The sequence below is a fragment of the Brachionichthys hirsutus genome, chromosome 1, assembly GCF_040956055.1.
Source record: "Brachionichthys hirsutus isolate HB-005 chromosome 1, CSIRO-AGI_Bhir_v1, whole genome shotgun sequence".
In the NCBI taxonomy this organism is placed as follows: Eukaryota; Metazoa; Chordata; class Actinopteri; order Lophiiformes; family Brachionichthyidae; genus Brachionichthys; species Brachionichthys hirsutus.
The window spans coordinates 9321232-9341983 of NC_090897.1; the positions used below are offsets into that span (position 1 = coordinate 9321232).

The 20752-nt window shown below is 39.4% G+C and overlaps 2 protein-coding genes across 2 annotated transcripts; one reads left to right on the forward strand and one right to left on the reverse strand.

Annotated features, from left to right (window-relative positions):
* Positions 1 to 17: 17 nt before the first annotated feature.
* Positions 18 to 7145, reverse strand: pex16 (peroxisomal biogenesis factor 16). Its single transcript, XM_068740226.1, has 11 exons — positions 7013 to 7145; positions 6829 to 6864; positions 6032 to 6108; positions 5727 to 5860; positions 5243 to 5343; positions 4734 to 4814; positions 3419 to 3577; positions 2788 to 2860; positions 1643 to 1762; positions 1392 to 1456; positions 18 to 590 (listed from the first exon to the last, which is right to left on the reverse strand). The coding sequence occupies exons 1-11, from the start codon at positions 7143 to 7145 to the stop codon at positions 532 to 534; spliced, it is 1038 nt and encodes a 345-aa protein (XP_068596327.1). The 3' UTR covers positions 18 to 531.
* Positions 7146 to 7655: 510 nt separating this feature from the next.
* cars1 (cysteinyl-tRNA synthetase 1) lies at positions 7656 to 19428 on the forward strand. The gene is made up of 23 exons (XM_068760600.1): positions 7656 to 7677; positions 8552 to 8782; positions 10340 to 10431; positions 11461 to 11549; positions 11642 to 11738; positions 12266 to 12364; positions 13045 to 13194; positions 13535 to 13675; positions 14092 to 14180; positions 14272 to 14393; positions 14552 to 14664; positions 14850 to 14978; positions 15079 to 15208; positions 15800 to 15903; positions 15983 to 16080; positions 16369 to 16558; positions 17043 to 17111; positions 17335 to 17416; positions 17527 to 17607; positions 17815 to 17882; positions 18697 to 18756; positions 18848 to 18931; positions 19072 to 19428. Exons 1-23 carry the CDS (start codon positions 7656 to 7658, stop codon positions 19198 to 19200), a joined length of 2469 nt encoding a protein of 822 aa, XP_068616701.1. The 3' UTR covers positions 19201 to 19428.
* Positions 19429 to 20752: the final 1324 nt, after the last annotated feature.

Consider the following 20752-nt stretch of genomic DNA (forward strand, 5'->3'; position numbering starts at 1 on the left):
TGAATTTATTTTTGACCCAATAAACATCCAACATTGCTAAATTATTTTAGAATTATTTTTTTACGCCAATACAGGTTGAGCATTAGTTATTTTAAATTTCGTAGGATTTTCTTTTCTTTTTTTATGATTATCTAGCACCAAAACCTAAATAAATGTATTTATTTCCTGACAAAGATCAATGTAGTTGTACAGTGTGCTGGAATTCATTTGAAACCTTTGATGTGTTTCTGATGACTCAAACAGATTAATCGCTACAAACTTGGAACAAAATCGCCAACCTGCCTCTGACCTACGGCAGCATCCTTCAGAGCAGTGCTTTAAATATCAGAGGCAGGGTACATCATATAGAAAGAACTGATTCACTGAAACAAAACACATTGGTGTCATTTACAAAATAATCCACAAATTAATAACCAAAACAGTCACCGGGGAAATCACGTCCTCCTTTTATCAGATGTTTAGGGAAATAATGCCGATTGTCTCTGTCGCCTGGCCTGGACAGTTTTCTCATCTGTGCTCGTCCAGCAGGTTTTAGCCCCAGTTATAGAAGTAGATCTTCTGCCAGATGGGGAGGTAATCCATCATAGGGCCTGAAAGCATAATAGGAACACACAATATTATGACTGGGAAAATGCATTTTTTTTTGGTCACCTACATAATTTTCTTTATTTCTCCATAACTTGCAGCAGCCATTATTTTTTATTCATGGGGCCTGAGTACAAATTTCTTACCAAATTTGGACCCAGTTTCATTCTATGAAAAATAAATTACTTGAGAAATTGAGATAATGAGTATCACGCCAGCATGCACAGAGAGGAGTTTGGCTTCCAGTTGCCATCTACTAACAGCTTATTACTTTATTCATTTATTACAACTAATTATTTTGGTTGTGGCCTACTGAACAGTAGTCTGATTGTAATGCTCTCATATCTCAACTCACGGTGTAAAATGGTAATTATCAAATTGTTTGCTTTAAAGATCCCAAACTTCACCAGAGCAGTGTCTTATTTCACCCCTCTCCCTCTCATGAAGGCATCAATAATATATTTTGTCATCTCTTTCTTGAGATAATGAGGTCTATCATGCTCCGGTCCCTCGACACCCGTGTGTTAGATATTTCATTTCGACATCCATATCATTCCCTGCATCTGAACAAGGTCGGTACTGCTGAGAAGGAAAAACAGCCGTTCTGTACATGTCATCATCTTAATCACTGCTATGGCAGGTGCAATAACCATGCCTCTCATTATCACATATAAACACACATTTAAAGTCGATCCCCACCCAGTTCTTACAGAGAATATATACCGAGTTTCAACTAGGCGTAAACACAACTTAAAGATGTTTATGTCTAAATCATTATCAGACAGAAACACCCGAACAGTACTCACGTGCTATTAAGCCAATTCCTGGAATGTGATCAGCCAGAAGTCTGAGCAGGAAAATAATCTTCTCCCTGCAGATTACATATATGTAAGACATTTTTAACCAAACCCCCCTTTACCCGAAGCTCTCAATCATAAACTGAGTAGCATTGTGGCTTTGAATCAAACAAATGAATTCAAGATGTTGCCATGTTGTCACAGACAGTTTTTCACCATTTTCTGAGATTTTAGAAATGACAGAAATCAAAGATACTCACTCAGAGTATTTGTTGTAAAAGGGCGAACGAAGAAGATAATACAGCAAAAGAAAGGATCTCCTCCTCATCTCAGCCCTCTCCCATCGATTTTGAAATTTGGTGTCACTCAACGCAGCAAAACTTAAGAGAAAACATTTTAGAAATACATCCATCAATCACTGTATTGGATCAGAAGGGAAGAAAAGGATCTTGTTGTTTTAACAGACACTTGAAACAAAGCTGACCACTGGCAGTGATGTCATAATGCTATAAGAAACAGCCGAACACGGAAAAAAATCCTGACCGCTTTTATTGATTTCTTATATACACCAATTAAAACCAGAAGAGAAATGCTCACGTTTAGTTAAAGAGCAGTGCTTCTGTAGCCTATCCCAGCTTACTATGGGCGAGAGGCGGGGTACACCCCGGATGCATCGCCAGCGCATCGCGGGGCCACACAGAGACGAACAACCACTCACGCACACACGCATACACTATGGACAATTCTGGGGGGGGGGGGGGGGGGAAGTCAATTGACCTAAATTGCATGTTTTTGGAGGTGGGAGGAAACCCGAGAAAACCATTTATTTGTATTCATTTTATTTAGCCTACATTTTGAGCGTTTTGCAACAGACATACTTCATGAATCTCAATTAAAATTTGGGGAGTGAAGAAACAACAAAGAGTTGATTATATTTTCATGCATGTCCAAATGTTGATGCAGGAATTCGTACATATTTTGAAACAAACAAGTAAACAGTCCATCCACGCTGCTGACTAAATCTGTGATATTGTTTAGTAGTATGTTTCCTCCTTGGATCGTCACATGAGTCGAGGTCGACTGATCAGTCGACACTAATGGGTGTCTCAACAAAAGACTTGGAGGGAAATTATAAGCAGTGACTTATTAGTTGGTAGCAGAGCGTGGAAGGAAACCAGTCGAGCAACTCTCATGCCAATGAGATTATAGAGGACATCTTGGCTTTGCATGTCTTTACTGTTTGAGAAAATGGATGACTCCAGACTTCATACAGTCATCAATGCCATCTCTCGATTTATCTTCAATAATAAAATCAGGATTATGGGATGAACAGAATTCTAGACACAAAAAAAAGTTATTCAATTTAAAATTAAGTAACATGATCAGGCAAAAATGTTTGTATTACCTGGAAAGATCAAGTGCTCCGGAGATGATCCATGGTTTCCAGGACTGCTTTCCACAGAGGCCGAGGAAGAGCACTGCAGGCAGGAAGGCTTGCTTTAAGGACAAACAGCAGGACAGTAACACAAGACATCTACAAACAGCTGTCTCTGTACCTTGTGGGTTTTTTTTTAATGTTTTTTTATTTTGCTATAACTATTCTTTCTTTTTGGTTAATCAGCATGAATGTGGACAATCTGTCTCTCGCTGCTCATGCAGCGTAAACTGTTTTAAGTCCTCTCATGCCGTGGTAGTAACAGCCTGCCCCCTAGAGGTCGACAGCATTAATGAGCGACACCTTCCACAGCAGCCAAGCAGAGATTTCTAGATATTTTAGTTCAAATAAAACCAAAACAAAGCCGCAATAATGCAAAATACAATAAATTACAATGACTAACTAGTACAATAATCATGCATTTCAAACATCTATTTTGTTAGATAAATCAAAAAGGCCATTTTCTTTTGCTTCACTTAAGTTAGATGAGGCGTTGGTGTATGGAGGCCTTGCAACAGCCTTGGGTCGATTCCCATTAACGACCCACATGTCACCCCCCCCCATGTTTTTATCTGTAATGGTGACTCCAAGGGAAGGATACGGTGAATGAGAGGACGTCCGATGCACACTGATTCGGCGATGGTCTCCTGAAGGCTCAGGTGTGTTGGTTTGCAGTGGAGATTCTCTCCAGTCAAACTTCTCCTCCTGCTGCCCTTCTTCTGACTCTGTGCTCCCCACATCCGAGTCTGCAGCGAGGGAGCTGGAGCATCATGGAGAAGAAAACAGGTGAGGAGAAAGATCCCAGTGCTACAACTCAGCAAATCTTCCAGCTGATTTCATTCATAAGGCAGACCAACGTAACGCGAGTGACTAAACAGACAGGTCGTTATTTATTTACTTCATCTTAAACAAGATTTATACAAGGCAGACATAATATGACAAGAAAAGTACATTAATGCATTACAAACATGAATGAGGCCTCTGTTCCATTTGAGACTCTACATCATAGGTTTAACATTTTGTTCCTAAAAAAACCCGATGGATACAATCACATAAACTGTAAAAACGATACATATTAAAACTCACATATACATTTATGGTAAATGTTGTTGTTTTACATTTGTCAAAAGGTTCAATAAACAGTCTAGTTTTAAAAGATGTAATTTTTATGGCCATTATGGTGGATGGTGTAAATCCAATTAGGGGGGGAATGAGCTGCTTGGCGGAGGTCTGCGCTCTCTGAGTGCTTTTCTAGTTGTAATATTAAACCTCTTAACTTTTACATTTTGACTACAACTTATCTTCAGGTAAGATGCAAATTAAAACAGTATTTTCAGATGAAATTTAAGTTAATGTTATACATAAATAATGATTAAAGTACTCAGTCTTGAAACGTAATGCTTGCTTTATTTGTGCAACACAAAACACAGACTAAAGTCCTTTTTGTTTGCCGTAATCTGTTTCGACATTACAAAGAAGTACGTGTTCTAATGGTAGTAATCCTGATTTAACAAGAACATTTCCGAGGGTCATTGAAAAGACACCATAACAGCTAACATTACATTGAAAGCTCGATTACACCAAGGGGAATTTATTTCCAAGATGGGCAAAAGAAAAGGTAATCTGAATCATAATGAGCTATAGAAAGGTGCATTTCTCAGGCAGAAGGGGTAATTTGTTGTTTTTAAAGGACTCACAGAAACTCTGGTGATAAAGAAACCTAAGAGTTGATGATCGGCCAGCCTTCCCAGCAGCTTAACTGCGATCGGCTGCATGTTTTTCCTTTGTGTTTGAACCGGATGTTCACACCTCCTCTTAATCACACAGGATCTCAGGAATATCATATTTTCCAGCCATGTGAAACTCAAAGAGTATTAATAAGCTTTATCCATAAAAAGAGCTTTAACTGGTCTTACCACTGCCCAGAGGTCTAATGACCCGCCCTGACCGCTCCCCCACAAAACAGGGGTCATCCACTTTCTCCCCACTACAGTCGTCTGCAAGAAGAAGAGGGAAATGCATCACTATTCCAATGTACAATGTAGGACCTGAGAAATACCATTAAAGTAGCACGTCTTTATTTATTATGCAAACAATACTGAACCGCTTTGTGGAGTGTTGAGGGATGACTCAGAACTGTAGTACCTGAGTCATGTAGCTACCACCAAGTGTAGGGCTGCTCACACTTGGTGGTAGCTACACAGTATTCTAATCACATAACCTCTGCCAAGGAGGTTATATGACTGATTTGGTTAGTTTCTCTGTTTGCTAGCAGAATTACACAAAAACAAACGAATGGATTAGTATGTAATATTCAACAAAGATTACAATTTCGTCTATCAAAAATGAGGATCCTTCAAAATGTTACTGCCCAGAGTACTTTTAGACATCGTAAATATTTAGCGACAAAGAGAGGATGACTGACCTTTACCTGCGAGTTCTGCACCTCTGTCCAGAGGGACGATTGGAGGAGAAGTCTGGATGCCGGATTTGTACCACAGAAGAAGAACAAGACGAAAGATTGCCCTAGAGATGAATATGTGGGGAAAAGAGAAGAATGTGATTGTTCAATACTTCTGGTTAAACTATTATTAAAGGTCCCATATTTACACGAGTTAACACAGTTCTAAGGTACTTATATGAAATATATGACGCTGCGAACAGATGCTGCAGGACAGCTTCCCTCTTTCCATCTTTTGTGCCATGGAGCACTCTTGCCACAATCAGGCATGCCTACATAATTTTGGCCCTACTTTGTGTGCTCATTGATCATTTAAAAGGAAGATAAATGTATAAAAAGAAATAATGGTCTACTAAAAAGAAAAACTGAATCATACCACATGGTCCATTTTAAACATTGATGTGAAAAAATACAAATCTGAGTCAGATCACAAGGATGGGGCCCATACTTAAAAATCTGAATCAGTCCTATCACTAGCCAGCGGCCGATGTCACCCCACAGCTTGCCGGCTCCGATCTCCAGAAAAACTTCCAGATACTCCAAAACAGAGAGCCAGGTCAGGAGCCTCTGGTGAGAGAGAGACTGAACAGACACAGGAACAACATTGAGCTCACTCTGAAAACCAAATATCCCGTTCATTTAACTACCCGGATTGTTGAGAGAGAAAACAAAAACACGGGGTTATGCTGCCATAGGGTTAGGGTCTTTTTGTTCTGTGTGAGATTGTGGGGAAAATATCTAGTAGATGCTCACCACCGAGAAATCACATCTCAACCCTTTGCGGAGAATACTGTCATTGAATAGGACCAGCAGATTGGAGGCGGAGTACACTGAAAAGACAAACAGCCGTGACTTATTTTCTCCGGGGAGAATTAGATTGACCTTAATGTGAGTCTGGTTAGTACTTTACAGCTGCTTCAGCTTATTTTGTATGCTAATGTAAATGTATGGGAGACAAGGGGCTGAACATAGGGAAGATATATAATGTATAACATTTCTCTTTCTGTATTTAATTTAAAAAAATAATAATATAGAAATTGTTTTTACATAGCCCTTCTGGATATCACTGTAACCATGAGAGAATATTTTACAAATATACTAGTGATCAGAAGAAATTAGACCTGCTCTTCTTAGAAAGAGCTGACTTGACATAAAACATAGAAACGGATCATCTGGGTAAACTACTATTCATTCATCTTCTTATCTGAAATATGTGTCACAGGTTATTCTGGAGTCTATCCAAGCTGACTATGGGGCGGGAGTCGGGGTACACCCTAGATGAGTCGCCACTTCATTGCAGGGCCACACAGAAAGACAGACAGACTCACGCTCACACCTACGGACAATTCAAATAAGTTCCATATTACTGGTGGTGGTTTCTGCAACGTTCACGCAAAGCTTCAGGGTGTTTCACTAAGGCCTATATGTCAGTGTCAGGTTTTACTATTATAAAGCCCAAATCTGCCGTTAATGCTCCAATATCTACCTGCCTGCTTTATTTACCAGCCGAATTTTACTGTGGTGTGAATGCAAGATTGACTTTTAATTACCTAGTTCAGAAATCACATGGGAATCTGCAAATCGACCTGAAAAACAAATCATTGTATTATTTTATTTCATTGTTTAAATTAAAACTAATCTGGTCTGGAGCAAAGCTCCGTCGAATTACCTGTATAAGAGCTAAACTCGAGCCTATAATAAGACTTATTCAGTGCGGATCCTGCTGTCACTGACCTGCGATCAGGTATGAGAGCGTCCGCACCGTGCTCTCCAGCTGCGCTGTTGAGCTCGGGTTTCTCTTCACATAGTCTGTGTACCGCTCATAACAACGCGTCAGTTTGTTGATGTATTCTTTGATATTAGACATTTCGGCTTTAATCTATCGCGCATTGACTAACAGTGTCTTTATTTGACCACTGCGTTAAAAATATTATATATATATACAATTACAGCGATACGCTGGCGAGTAAGAAATAAAAACGGAGCTCACGCATATTTGAAAAACAAAACTTCCGTGTGGGATGAAGGGACCGTCACTTTATTTCTCCCCGGCTCCCTCGGTTCAAGCACGAAGGTTCCTGTTCCTAGCCTCCTGTACTATGGGTTCTTCTTCCGCACTACTACGGTTACGGCACGATTCACTCTACCCTCCTCTGATTGGATAGTACTTTACTTGCGCTGGTCACTGTGGTTGTTTTGGTTGGTTAGGTTTAGCTGAGGCTGTCGGTGATTGAGTAAATGTCGGAAAAGATAAACCAATCAGAAGCAAAGTAGGCTGGATCATGGCGTTGTCATAGTAGAGTTTGAGGAAATTCATTTTCCCGGAATCCTGACACGTTATTGTTGCATCAGATACCAAATATATACCATTGTGGCAATGTCGACCTCGGGAGAACCAGGTGAATTACATAATTTATAGTTTATCCCCTTTTACACGTATTCGATGAGGATTCGTGTCAAAGATGCCGCAGTACCATCACAAATGTTCTGACGACTTGTCACATCCGATAAGCTAACGTTAGCGTTGTTAGTTTGTATGGGTCAAAGGAGCCTCTTAGCTGAGGGCAAGCGGTAAATGGATGTTGGGATTATGGGCAACCAGCACCATTATTCAGGTGTTACATCACACGGTGCCTACGTAGATAGATCAATACAACAGATTAATCTCTGCATTGACACCACAAGGCCTGCTGGTCTATCTGAACTTGTATTTATCTGGATTGAGACTTTTGTTTTCACTCTCTGCTTATGCTCATGCATTTTGCTTAGTTTATTTTGAAACCTGCATGCTTTACCAATAGTCACATTCGTTGGCATTTCCATTCGAGATCATTTTTTGTATTATTCTTTTTCCTCTTTTCACTTTGTGTTTGGAATGCTACTCATAGTTGCTGCTGTGTATTAGTTAGAACATCAATAGAGGCAACTCTTCTAAACCACGTCAGGCTAAACGCGTCTCTAAAATGTGATTGCTGTTGCTGTACTGCGATCACAATATCTTACTCGTGTGTCCGTTATTGCATATTGCATACAAAGCAATCCCTCGTTCTCTGAAGAAGAAATGTGATGCTGTGAGGAGAAAACTCAAACACAAAAAAAAATGTGTTTTAGCTGTTGGATTTCAGTTTAGAGTGACATTTTACACAATTAGGTTTCTTCTGCCAACATGAAGTTCTGGCTGTGAGGCTGAGTGGACTGGTTGGTAGTGTTTCTCCAGGCTATTGCTGCCTAGCCGGTAACCCTTTGCGAATAATTGCCCTCTTGTTTCTGCAGCCTTTGAGTATGACTCTTTGCTACAGATAAATGAAGAGGCCGCGCTGGTAGTGGCCCTGAACGACTACCTAACCTCACGCAGCTACCTGGCTGGTTTTAGCCCTTCCCTGGCCGACCAGAAAGTCTTTAAGCGCCTCCCAAGGCCCCCAGACCTGCAACATGTCCACGCACTGCGCTGGTTCAGACACATAGCAGCCCTGCGGCAGGACACCGACTCTAAGAGCAGCAGCAGTGAGTAGAATGCTGAAGGCATGAACAGGCGGGACCATAATGCTGCAGCCGAGGATCAAACTCTAACCTGACCCTTCCCAAACATTTACATGGGCAGACCCAAAATGCTTTTGTGGACATTTGAATCTGTTCCAGCTTTGACCCGTTTTATCATTTATAACAGCGTACTGTCTGTGGTGCCTGGTTTTTCAAGAACTGTGGGTTTGTTATCACTGTTTCAGGACAACAGCAGCAGCTGGGGAAAAAACCCACATTCCCACAGACATGTTGCTTTAAAGAGACATTTACCCAAACTATATTGGCACTGAGAGAGCACGCAGGGCAGCATTATCATTAAAGCTCCAGCTATCAGTAAAAATACTCAACAAAATAGTATGTATTCTCTGAACTTAATATTGTTGTTCTAGTGTTTTACCAAACAAATAAACACAATGATTGGAAATTTAGGATAAAGAATCTGAAGAACTTGGATTTTTCTCCTCGTCAGCATTGTTAATTTTTCAGAAGAATAAATTACAGTTTCTAGCTTTGTGTAAACTTTCAGCACAAAATAATATATATTGTAATTTCTGAATAAATATTGTCTCAAAGGTTTTAGGTGCTTGATATACAGGTTATACATAAGTTTGGTTTGCATAAAACCTCTTACTGTCACCTTGATATTTTCAAGCTGGATTCAATCTGAATCTCGATGAACACTATTTCCTGAAGGGAGGAATTCTTCTTTTAATGCATTGGTCTTATATAGCGCTTTTCAAGGCACCTAAATATGCTTTACATTGTGCATTATCCATTCACCCCATACTTGGTGGTGAAGCTACTACTACTGTAGCCACAGCTACAGCAACAGTGGACACGTGTCGGGAATCGAACCACCAACCCCTCGATCATAGGTTGACCACCTGAGCCACCGTCGCCCCTTTCGCGAGTTTTGTTCTCCTTTTGTGGCATATGTGACTCAAACATTTATCGCTGGCACAGAGTCAGGAAAATATGGAACCAAACTATAAAGATTTGAATGTTTCCGATCAATTAAGTTGAATAGCAGAACATAATCCAGCGGAGTTGATTTGTTTCACTTTATTAGATGTGAATATTTGCAACTCTTTTTTTGTTATGATGGTGAACTGAGTATTTTTGGGGGTTGGTTGAACGAAAGCAACAACATTTTCTGCAGAATCACAGTGGAATCAAAGGGAAAAAGTAATTTATAATCTTGTGTTTGCTTTGCTGCTGAGCACAAGCTGATTGTACTGATAATATGTTTTCTGTGCAGAACAAGAAGAAAATATTTTGAAATCATCATTTAGATATTTTAAACGTCTTGTCTTGTACCGGTAATTGTCTAACTCTCATAATCATGGGAAAAGATAAGGTAATTATGAGATAGATTCTCATAATTACACTACCTTGTCATGGAAGAAAAGCATCATTTATTTTGTTTAATGCATTTGCTTCCTTATTTAAATGCATAATGGCTTGGAGTTCTTTCGCATGACAGATGGCAGCTCACATATGAAGTGTTTATATTTTCTAATGATTAGTTTCTTATTTCAGTGAAAGGAAAGCGGGTTCAGCCCGCATGGTCTCCACCAGCAGGGACCGATGTTCCCCAGCTTCGACTCTACAACAGCCTAACCCGGACAAAGGTGGGTCAGAGACAAATATCCTCCATCTTTCCCCATTTGTTGTTAATATTAATGACACTATGGCTGAACATGATGCATTCTGTTGGGGCTTTACATTCAATTTAGTCGACCAATAATAACCCCTTTTCTTTAGCATCTTTTGGTGTGTTTGATTTCAGGGACTGTGTCATTTCCTTTCCTCATTGGGTCGATTGGGAGCGGTCAGGAATTTAAAAAGAAAACAGTTTCTCACTGTCAGAGTAAAGTAGCAATAGTCTTTACCATTAGCTTCGTTGGCACTGTTAGTAATCTTTCTGGATTCCATGCTAAACACAAACAAATAGAAGGCACTTAATACAAACACTAGTGTCACCAAACAGAAAATAACTTTCTCACACAAGAGCCTTTTCCGTCGTCATTTGAGCGTCTGAGAGAAGAAGTGAGTTCTGGTAACACTATAAAGAGATCCCCAATAATTGTATCAATGCACAGCATCTGCATTATTTCTATTAGATATAGGTGGCCAGGTAAAACTGGTATATAATCAACTGCCCCAAGATCCACCTCAAAATGGAATCATCTCTCCCTTGGACCAAGACCCACCCCTACAAAAGATTTACTCAGGATTCACCGACAGTTTTTGGAGATTTCTTAAGAACAAATAAACAAACAGACATGAGTGATCATATGTTCTAATAAGGAAAACAAAGTCTTCATAGATTATCCATCATATGCACCAATGCCAATATACTGTGTGGCTTCATTATATCTGTGCTAGCAAGATGGCAATGAAATATAGTCAGTGAAATTTGAAATGAAGCGACAGACACCTGCACTGAGACCAAAACACAAATGAAGGATTGAACCAAACAGAAGTGAATTTGACTCGAGTCACTCTTCAGTATGATGAGAAGGTCTGACAAACAATGGCATGAAATATACTGTCAAATGAACTTAATCTGATCAGTGATCAGATGGATGCTGCCTCCAGGACTCAGATTATGTAATGAATTTACTCAAAAATGTGATTTAATCTCTGATTTTTTTCAGGAGCCGTTTGTGCCTCAGAAAGGGAATAAAGTGACCTGGTACTGCTGTGGGCCGACGGTGTACGATGCCTCACACATGGGACATGCCAGGTAAAGACATCACCAAAGAAAGGATCCAGATTTTTGTTACACCTCTTGTAAGTATCGTAATGTTTGTCTGATTTTGCTGTCTCTTTGCACAGATCTTACATATCTTTCGATATTCTGCGAAGGATACTGAGGGACTACTTCAAGTATGATGTCCTCTACTGTATGAACATCACAGACATAGATGACAAAGTATGCCTGTCTTATAAGAGGAATATTGACATTACATGTGTTGTTTTTTTTCCACAATTTAGACTAGACAGCACTGACATCATTTAGCACCATTTAAAACAACATGCAAAAAAATAATTCAGAAAAATTAAAGGATGTCCAAATCTTGACGAATTTAATCTGTTTCTGATAACAACTCTGTTTGCTGGTTTTTAAATTTAGAAATATATTTAGAAGGAAATATATCCCTGGAAAAGGCGCCAATTGTATGCCTAAGACATTGTAGTAGTCATTAGTGAAGGTGTAGTTCATCTTTATTCTAATTCAAAAATAAAAAAATGTTTCCCCTTCAAAGGTTTTTAATGTTGGATACATGAAATTGACTGCATGCATATCCCAGAGAGAGATGTAGAGTATAAAATGGTAATATGAAAATGTAAGCTTGCATAATATGTAGCTATGACAGTTTTAATTCAGTAAGTATTGTTCAGTGTTCTATTAAAAAACAAATTCCTTATTAGTGTCATGTTTGGACTATTTTCTTTCAGATTATTAAGAGGGCTCGGCAGAACTACCTCCTGAACCAGTACAGCCAGAAGCAGCCACACGCTTCTCAGATACTGCAGGACGTCCTGACTGCTCAAGGGGTGAGACGGTCTCTCAGCCTTGGTCTAAACATACTAAACTCGCATCCCTTATGTAGGCAATCACTTTATTTTTCTCCTTTGGGTACATGATATGCATTTATGTTTGATGCAACCAATAAGTCACCACTTTTCCTTTCCCTTCGTTTGTTCTATGAATTATATATTGTAGAAATAAACCGTGGTGGTCGTTCCAGTCTATTAGAGCATACTGGTTTAACAGTGACATTGGCATCTAAAATGGCATTTTGTTTTCTGCTCGGATGAAAAGAAGCTTCTGGAGCCCTGGCTGTCTCCCCAATTTAAAGACATTTCCAGTTGATTTTCCTCTATAATATTGTTCTTAAATGCCTTTCATATCTCCCGGTTATGGATTGCATATTCTTAAAATGTCACATCCCCGTCCTGTCCTTGACAGCCTTTTCTACAGGTGCAGAAGCCAATGTTTACCTATGTCACTGCTTCAGAGGCAGAACAACAACAACCTCACAAGGCCTCTCTTCACCTGCTGTTACTGACTAACTTACCAGCTGAAGCATGTTACAGTATTTTGAATCACGGTAGTGATGTATAAACATGTTCGTGTGAATCTCTTATAAACCCCAGGATCCTACTGTTAAAGTTTACCTGTGGGTTTGTGTCCACTTACTCAAGTCCTCACCTGTTCATTTGACTGTTTCCAGCCCTTTCAGGCCCAGTTAGCTTCAACAACGGACCCAGATAAGAAGCAGATGCTGGAGAAGTTGGACTCTGCTATTACAGCTGCTCTGCAGCCCCTGCAGGCAGCCATGAAGGACAAAACAACAGATGAAGTTTTACAACAGCTGGCCCAGGTGAGACAGAGCAGACACTTATTCCAGATCCAGATTTGAATAGTAAAGAAGGATCATAGCAATTTTCTTTTCTTCTCTGGTTCTGTTTAAACTTGGATTAAAGGAATAGTTTGTAGCATGAAATGTATATTCAGTCTAAATTTATGTCAGAACAATTTTATGAAAAAGATTGTTCTCTATTTTGGAATCGGAACTGGAGTACAGTACACACTTCTTTTATATTATTTGGCCTGTAGTACTGCTGTATTTCAAATGATTGATTTAATAAATGTATATGTCTGTCAAAAAGTCATTGATGGAAAAAAATAAGAAAATAAGGACTGTCTGTTTTCTTTTTAAGGTGTTATTCGAGAATTCCAGGGATTTGCTTGCTGATTGGTTGGACAAACAGTTTGGAAGTCAAGTGAAAGAGAATTCGATATTCTCCATTCTGCCTAAATATTGGGAGGGAGAGTACCATAAAGACATGGAAGCCCTTAATGTAAGTACGGTCTAAGTTAAAATCAACATAATGAGCATCACAAGAAACTCAAATACTCATTTTTGGCCAGATCATGGTTTTACGTGAGCAAAGATTTGCTCCAAAACACAGATTTTGGGATGACATTACATTTGAATATTTCTTTCATTAATGTTACTAATTTATGAAATATACTGTACCTTGAAAATGAGGCGTGTTCATTTTGCAGTATATGAACAATGTATTCATTGAATTTGAAGAAAATCAGATATATTGTTACATGTAATGTTCTTGAATATGAAATGACCTGAGATATGACCAGGCGTGAGGAATTATCAATAAGGCTAATCTTGTGTGGTCTTATTCAGCCCTTTTCACGGCCGTGTAATGCATGTTATTATTTTCTTGCTGTTTTTATACAAAATGTCCTCCTTCAGGTCCTTCCTCCAGATGTCCTCACTCGAGTCAGTGAATATGTGCCAGAGATTGTGGACTTTGTGAAGAAAGTCGTCTCAAATGGTTATGGGTGAGGTAGAAGCGCTTACCAGTAGTCGTTTACCACCTCTAGTCTGTGAGAATGGTTAAGTTTCAATCTTTAGTTTTTCTGATCTTTGCAGGTATGAATCCAACGGTTCTGTGTACTTTGATACCTGCGAGTTTGATTCCAACCCACAGCACTCATATGCCAAACTGGTACCAGAGGCAGTGGGAGATCAGAAAGCTTTGCAAGAGGGAGAAGGTATTTGTAGAAGCTTTTATTGACGATGCTTGCTTTTAAATAGTGCTGCCGTTTTTGCACATTGAACATTCGGGTTCTTTGGTGTTTTCGTTGACATTTTCACTTGGGTCCACCAAACTCATCCACATCAATCTATAAGCATGACCTTTCCCCTGTAGGTGACCTGAGCATCTCTGCTGACAGATTGAGTGAGAAAAAGTCCCAGAATGACTTCGCCCTGTGGAAAGCCTCTAAACCTGGAGAGCCTTCGTGGGACTCTCCATGGGGGAAGGTGAGAGTTCGCGCTTAAAGGAACAGTCCCCCTAGACAACGACAGAATTGTAATTTTTTAATATTTGTGTGTTATTGAAGTGATAACCAACATCATTTTCACACTGGGGCGATAGATAGGAGGTCAGTCCAGAAATGAGACCGATTATTGATGCATTGCCTCTATTTCTTTGAATGCTCCAAAAGGGACGGCCTGGCTGGCATATTGAATGTTCAGCAATGGCTGGCTCCGTCTTGGGAGAATCCATGGACATTCATGGTGGGGGGTTTGATCTTCGATTCCCTCATCACGACAATGAATTGGCCCAGTCTGAGGTACAAATGTATTTCATTTGTTGAAAATAATTGTTTGTACTTTGACCTTTCATGATTATCTGTTCAAAGTCAAATAGAAGATTGACTATGTTCCCCACAGGCATACTTTGAGAATGATTTCTGGGTCAGATACTTCCTGCACACTGGACACCTGACGATTGCAGGCTGCAAGATGTCAAAATCTCTAAAGAATTTCATCACTATAAAGGATGCCTTAGTGAAGAACACAGGTCTGTGTGCATCTGGATCAGCTGGACCTTATTAATATAGCAACTCACATAATTCTGTTTTTGATATGCCGAGAACGCTGATTCTTTTTCTTTTATGCAGTTTTATCGGACACACTGTGTGGCGCAGTTGCCAGTACATTCACAGATATGCAGCAACGCACACATGTTTAACAACTCATTTTTGTGTAAATTGTAAAATTGTGTCATTTTTGGATTCTATAAAAGGTGTATGTTGCTGGAATGTGGAGAGTGACTGGCATCATCTGTAAAGTGGATAGCGCTTTATAATATGCCCACTCGCTAAATTCTTTTCTCCATATCCATAATATGGATAACAGATACTAATTTGTACATTAACAGCATACATATGTGTTAATTTAGCAGGCAAAATGCCATCATGATTTGAAAAGCAAGTTGATGGTTTATATTCTTCTATAATAAATAATAATTTAATCAAAGGACTTTCACCAGAAATTCCTCTCCAAAATCTTTTTATCAGACAATGATCAAACATCAAGAAATCCCAAAAGAAGAGACGTGTAACCTGTGTTGTTACGGTGTTTGAATTGTCGCTTTCTCATCATTCTTTAGCTCGCCAGCTCCGTCTGGCTTTCTTGATGCATTCCTGGAAGGACACGCTGGACTACTCTTCCAACACAATGGAGTCGGCCGTGCAGTACGAGAAGTTCTTGAATGTAGGTGACTGTGTGACATGTAACTTATTTTATCCTTACTTTGGTATGCATCTATTAAACTGACATTTTTATGTAACAGGAGTTCTTCCTGACTGTTAAAGACATACTGCGCATGCCTACTGACATCACCGGGCGGTTTGAGCGGTGGGAGAAGGAGGAGATGGAACTCAACAACAGGTGAGAGTGCAAACATGGGAAGGACCGGGCAGGGAAACATCCTGAAATCCCCCCAGATGGCATTAATCTTCAAAATATCAAAAAAAAAAAACAATCTGGAGACATCTGAGGGTAACTCAATCAATACGACCAATTGAGGAGAGCACTTGATACAAGAAAGTGCTCTAAAAGTATTAATTCTATGAAAAATGTCCTGTCCAGTAAACACCAGTGTGTCATTGTCTCAGGACTCTCTGTGAACCAGTTAAAAGAATGCTTCACCACTGAAAGCCAGTGCGTGTTTTCTAGCTTCTATGACAGGAAGTCTGCCATCCACGACGCTCTCTGTGACAACATTGACACCCGGACCGCCATGGTGGAGATGAGGGTCCTGGTCAGCCACAGCAACAGCTACATTGCCAGCAGGAAGAGCGCCAAGCTAAGGCCCAACCGCATGCTGGTGGAAGGTATCGCGTTGTGTCTCACCAACATGCTGAAGGTGAGCATGTTTGTACCGCTTATACCATCTGATTGATCACTATTCTATAAAAGGGAGCACCAATGTAAAAAAACAAATCCATAACCTAGTGTAGATCAGGATGTGATTTAAAAACACAAAAGGACCCTCAACATTATGGACATGTTTCAGTATTTTTGAAAATCTTTTCAAAAATATTTAAAACACAATGCATCATGCTTTGGGACTCTGGGCAGCACAGTGGTGCAGTGAGTAGCGCTGTTATCTCACTGCAAGAAGTTTCTGGGTTTGATTTCTGTGTTGTTTTTTTCCCATGTCTACGTGGGTTCTCTCCGGGTTCTCCGGTTTCGTTCCTCCTCCAAAAGGCTGTATTTTGGATAAATGAATGATCGGTGGTCTTTAATGAATTACTTATTTTTATTACTTATTATTTCTTTTTTTCTTGTCAAATATTGTTTTCCTGATTTCTTGTGTTTCATTAGAGCTGTTCATGTTTGCCATCTAGATATTTGGTGCCATTGACGAGTCGGGATCCATTGGTTTCCCAGTGGGAGGACAAAGTCAAAACGTTGATGTAAGTAAAGAGACTGTTCTTGTTGTTGACGTCTTGCTAGCTAATGCCGCAGGTCAGGCTAGTCAGGTAATGCTTTTACCTCACCTGGATTTCTAGAATTCCTTTCTACTGAATATCTATGAACAATTAAAGCAGAATTTCCTAAAACAATCACAGTCTTCGTTTATGCTCAGATGTCTATCTATCGCATGCAGTATACTAATGCTGTCGCTGTGTTTGCTAGCTGGAGGGCACGGTGATGCCGTACCTCACAGTCCTGTCAGACTTCAGAGAAGGTGTCCGAAAAATTGCCCGGGAGCAGAAAGGTAAGATATTTAAATGTGATTTTCCAAATCAGTCTAATAATTCTGTTCCGTTTAAGATGTCTATTTCACCAGCGTTTATCATAAGGTTTAAATGTATCTATCTTTTTCAGTTACAGCGCTGCTGCAGCTGTGTGACATCATCCGTGACGATACGTTGCCGGAGCTGGGAGTCCGATTGGAAGATCATGAAGGTAACTGAGCTGAAAACCTCAAAATGATCTCGTCTAAGACAAAAACAACACGCATGATAGGTCATTTGGTTAAAGCCTAATAGTAATCTTACTTTTTGTAAATATGGTACAAAAGTTAAAGGCTTTGTTTAAAGAGGACAACAAAATAAATCTGCATCCTGTCCCACTGCGGGAATAGCTGTTGATGGAACAGTGGCTGTGTTACAGGCCTGCCGACTGTGATGAAGCTGGTGGACAAGGAGACATTAATGAAGGAGCGAGAGGAGAAGAAGAAGGTGAGGGAGGAGGGGACATGATGTCTGTGAAGACGATAGAAAGTGGCATTTAGAGGTTGCAGTGGACTTCTGTCAGATTAATGGGGTTATAAATACTCCATCATCACTTCCTGTGTCCTCTGAATAGACAGAGTTTACACCTGTGGGCTGGTTGTTGTTTTCACGTAATGACATCTGATCTGCCTCATGCTTAATGGGAAGCATCCCACCTAACCCACTGAACTGTTACTAGCATCTGGACTTATGTGATTATCATCAATGGTGTTGGAGTCAACAAACAACTAATATTATAGTGATAAATTAATAAATAAAATAAAATAAAATAAAAAATCCTGAATTCAGTTTTCTATCTCTCTTTTGGTCTGCATGATCTACTTCCTTTCACAGATGGGTAACATCCATTTGATTGACTCTGAATCTTCTTTTTCTGTTCTATATTAGTAGCCATGTCCCAAAACCTCTCTGTTAGTGTGCCAGATCTGGATCATGAGCCGGATCTAGACCCATCATGAGTTGTCTGGTATTATTTTGTTTCATTATATTGTGATTTTTCAGTGTTGATTAATTATGAGAAGGTGATCCTGATTCTGAATACACATACATACCCAGAGCTGCCCCACAATTTAATTAACTCTTCATATAACATTTGTTTTGTAAAGTAATTTGGGCCATGTGTTTGTATGAAAGGTGTCCATGTAGGGATTTCTTTTATAAGATAGTATATTATATTGTGAAGGTGTGATTTTTCACATGCCTGAATATCATCATTCATCTCTAACAGTTTTTCTTCTATTGTTGTTTTCTTCTTTCTCAGATGGAAGAAGAGAAGAAAAGAAGGAAGGAAGAGGCTGCCAGAAAGAAACACGAGCAAGAGGTCAATTATTATTCAGATTAGTCCATGTAGAAAACTTCAATTATGTTCTTTGCCTGATGATGACATGAGCAAATCTCTTTTACTGCTTCAGATGGCTAAACTCGCTAAGATGAAGGTCCCTCCATGTGAAATGTTTCGCAAAGAAACGGACAAATATAGCAAGTTTGATGAAACGGTAAATCCCTTTATTCTGGGTTTCAGATATAATATTTAGAAGTATATCGCTCTTTCATGCCAAACAGGCATCAATTCAACTTTTCTAGAATTTAAATTGAATTTTTAGGCGTACAATTTCCTTTTCTTTCTTTTTTACAGGGTTTTCCCACTCATGATACGGAAGGGAAGGAGGTCAGCAAAGGACAAGCAAAGAAGCTGCGCAAGCTCTATGAGGCCCAGGAGAAATTACACAACGAGTACCTTCAGATGAGCCAAAATGGCAAATGATTTATTTTTCTTAACCTGTCCATAACAGCCCTTATACAAAATAAATGTTGAGGTCAGAGAGGCTGAGTCATCATTTGTTTCCTGATTATCCGTTTCTGATACAGCAAAGCAAAGCAAAACGCTCTCTCTCTCCATGGATGGACGTTGGTTAAAAGTGATACATATATTTAATTTTTGGAAATTGTTCACAGACTTTCTCTGCATTTCACTACAAAACCAAAAACAATGCTCCTGCTAATGATCTATTTTAGCGCCTGCACTGTTTCTTAATATTTTATATAGTACCCGTAGTCATGTTTTTATCACTGCCAGGCATTTACAGAATTAAATATTCTTGATTGCACAATTTGAGTTACACCTACAGTACAATTTGAATTTAAAGAGCAAAATGAATCAGGGCTGGAACTATCTTTGTATGAATTAAAAATTTCTCCATTTAATCTATAAAATTTGAGAACCACAAAAAATATGGATAGAGTTTGTATACCTCACAAACCCAAGTGATGTACTGTATTTAGGTTGTGTGTTCTATTCAACGTAAAACAGTCGGTGTAATATGCATAAAAGTAAAACTTTCACATTTTAGAATCTGCAAAGAAATTATTTTTGTGTTTGGTTGCAGGAAATAGAAATTGTGATTGGGCAAATACTGTTTTACTGTCTGTTACTCATTATGTGCTTCTGCCTGCTGTCAATATAGATAAATAGATTCAATCTATAATTGTATGTTTAACTGACCATGTTAGATTCTTTCGTCGAATACAGAAAGAGCAGCTGTAAATTGAAACCACTGACATTTGCCAGTTGTCAAAAAATGCTCTTGATGTTTTGGGCAATCATTTTGCCTTTTTAACACAAATACTTTCATTCAAAGTGTTTTTGAGTCATTCCTCATTTAAGTACCGGTAAGTATTGTATAACTTAATGCTGAATTTGTAAAATATTGTAGAAAGAAGGTTCTGTTTTCAAGTCTCACCATCGATACGTTGGTCTGTCCTGCTGAATTGTTCCAACAGCGATTGCAAATGTAGTTTCTATTTTTAGAAGGGATCAGCTTGCTACAGATTTTAACCGTTAGTCAAATAGGACGAAGTAGCGCATTCGATGGAGGATTAATCCCCATTGGGTGCTCTGGTGGAGCTCTATTCCACATATTCATGTGAATCAGCATCAGCCGTGTGTTGGTAGGCCCAGTTCATTCTTGGCTTTGGACTTTTCATGGTGTGTTTTTCCACAAGAACAATGTTAACAGCTGTCTGCTGATCTGGTGTCTAATGACCTGAAGGAAATTATCAGGATGAGATCATCTAACTGTTGTATTTTTGTAGTGTCCATGTACTGTATTTGATGTCGTGTATTATTCAGACAGGAAGATGCTCAGAGAGCCATGAAGTGCTACTCAAGGAATAAAACTGGTGAACCTTTGAAAGGAATCATCTTTTACTCTTCACACTTCCATCCCAGGGCAGCACGGCTGTTGTCTCACAGCAAGAAGGTCACAGGTTCGAATCCGATTCCGACGTGTGTGCGCGGGTTCTCTCCGGGTTCTGGT

What these genes read in the sequence shown, in the direction of transcription:
- pex16 (XM_068740226.1), bottom strand. Translation starts at nt 7,145, where the DNA reads ATGTCTAATATCAAAGAATACATCAACAAACTGACGCGTTGTTATGAG. An exon ending in GCTCTCATACCTGATCGCAG is followed by an intron (nt 6,865 to 7,012) that starts GTCAGTGACAGC and finishes TTTGTTTTTCAG; the next exon opens with GTCGATTTGCAGATTCCCAT. An exon ending in TGCAGAACTCGCAGGTAAAG is followed by an intron (nt 4,815 to 5,242) that starts GTCAGTCATCCT and finishes TTCTTCTTGCAG; the next exon opens with ACGACTGTAGTGGGGAGAAA.
- cars1 (XM_068760600.1), top strand. Translation starts at nt 7,656, where the DNA reads ATGTCGACCTCGGGAGAACCAG. An exon ending in GGGACTCTCCATGGGGGAAG is followed by an intron (nt 14,665 to 14,849) that starts GTGAGAGTTCGC and finishes ATGCTCCAAAAG; the next exon opens with GGACGGCCTGGCTGGCATAT. An exon ending in AGTACGAGAAGTTCTTGAAT is followed by an intron (nt 15,904 to 15,982) that starts GTAGGTGACTGT and finishes TTTATGTAACAG; the next exon opens with GAGTTCTTCCTGACTGTTAA.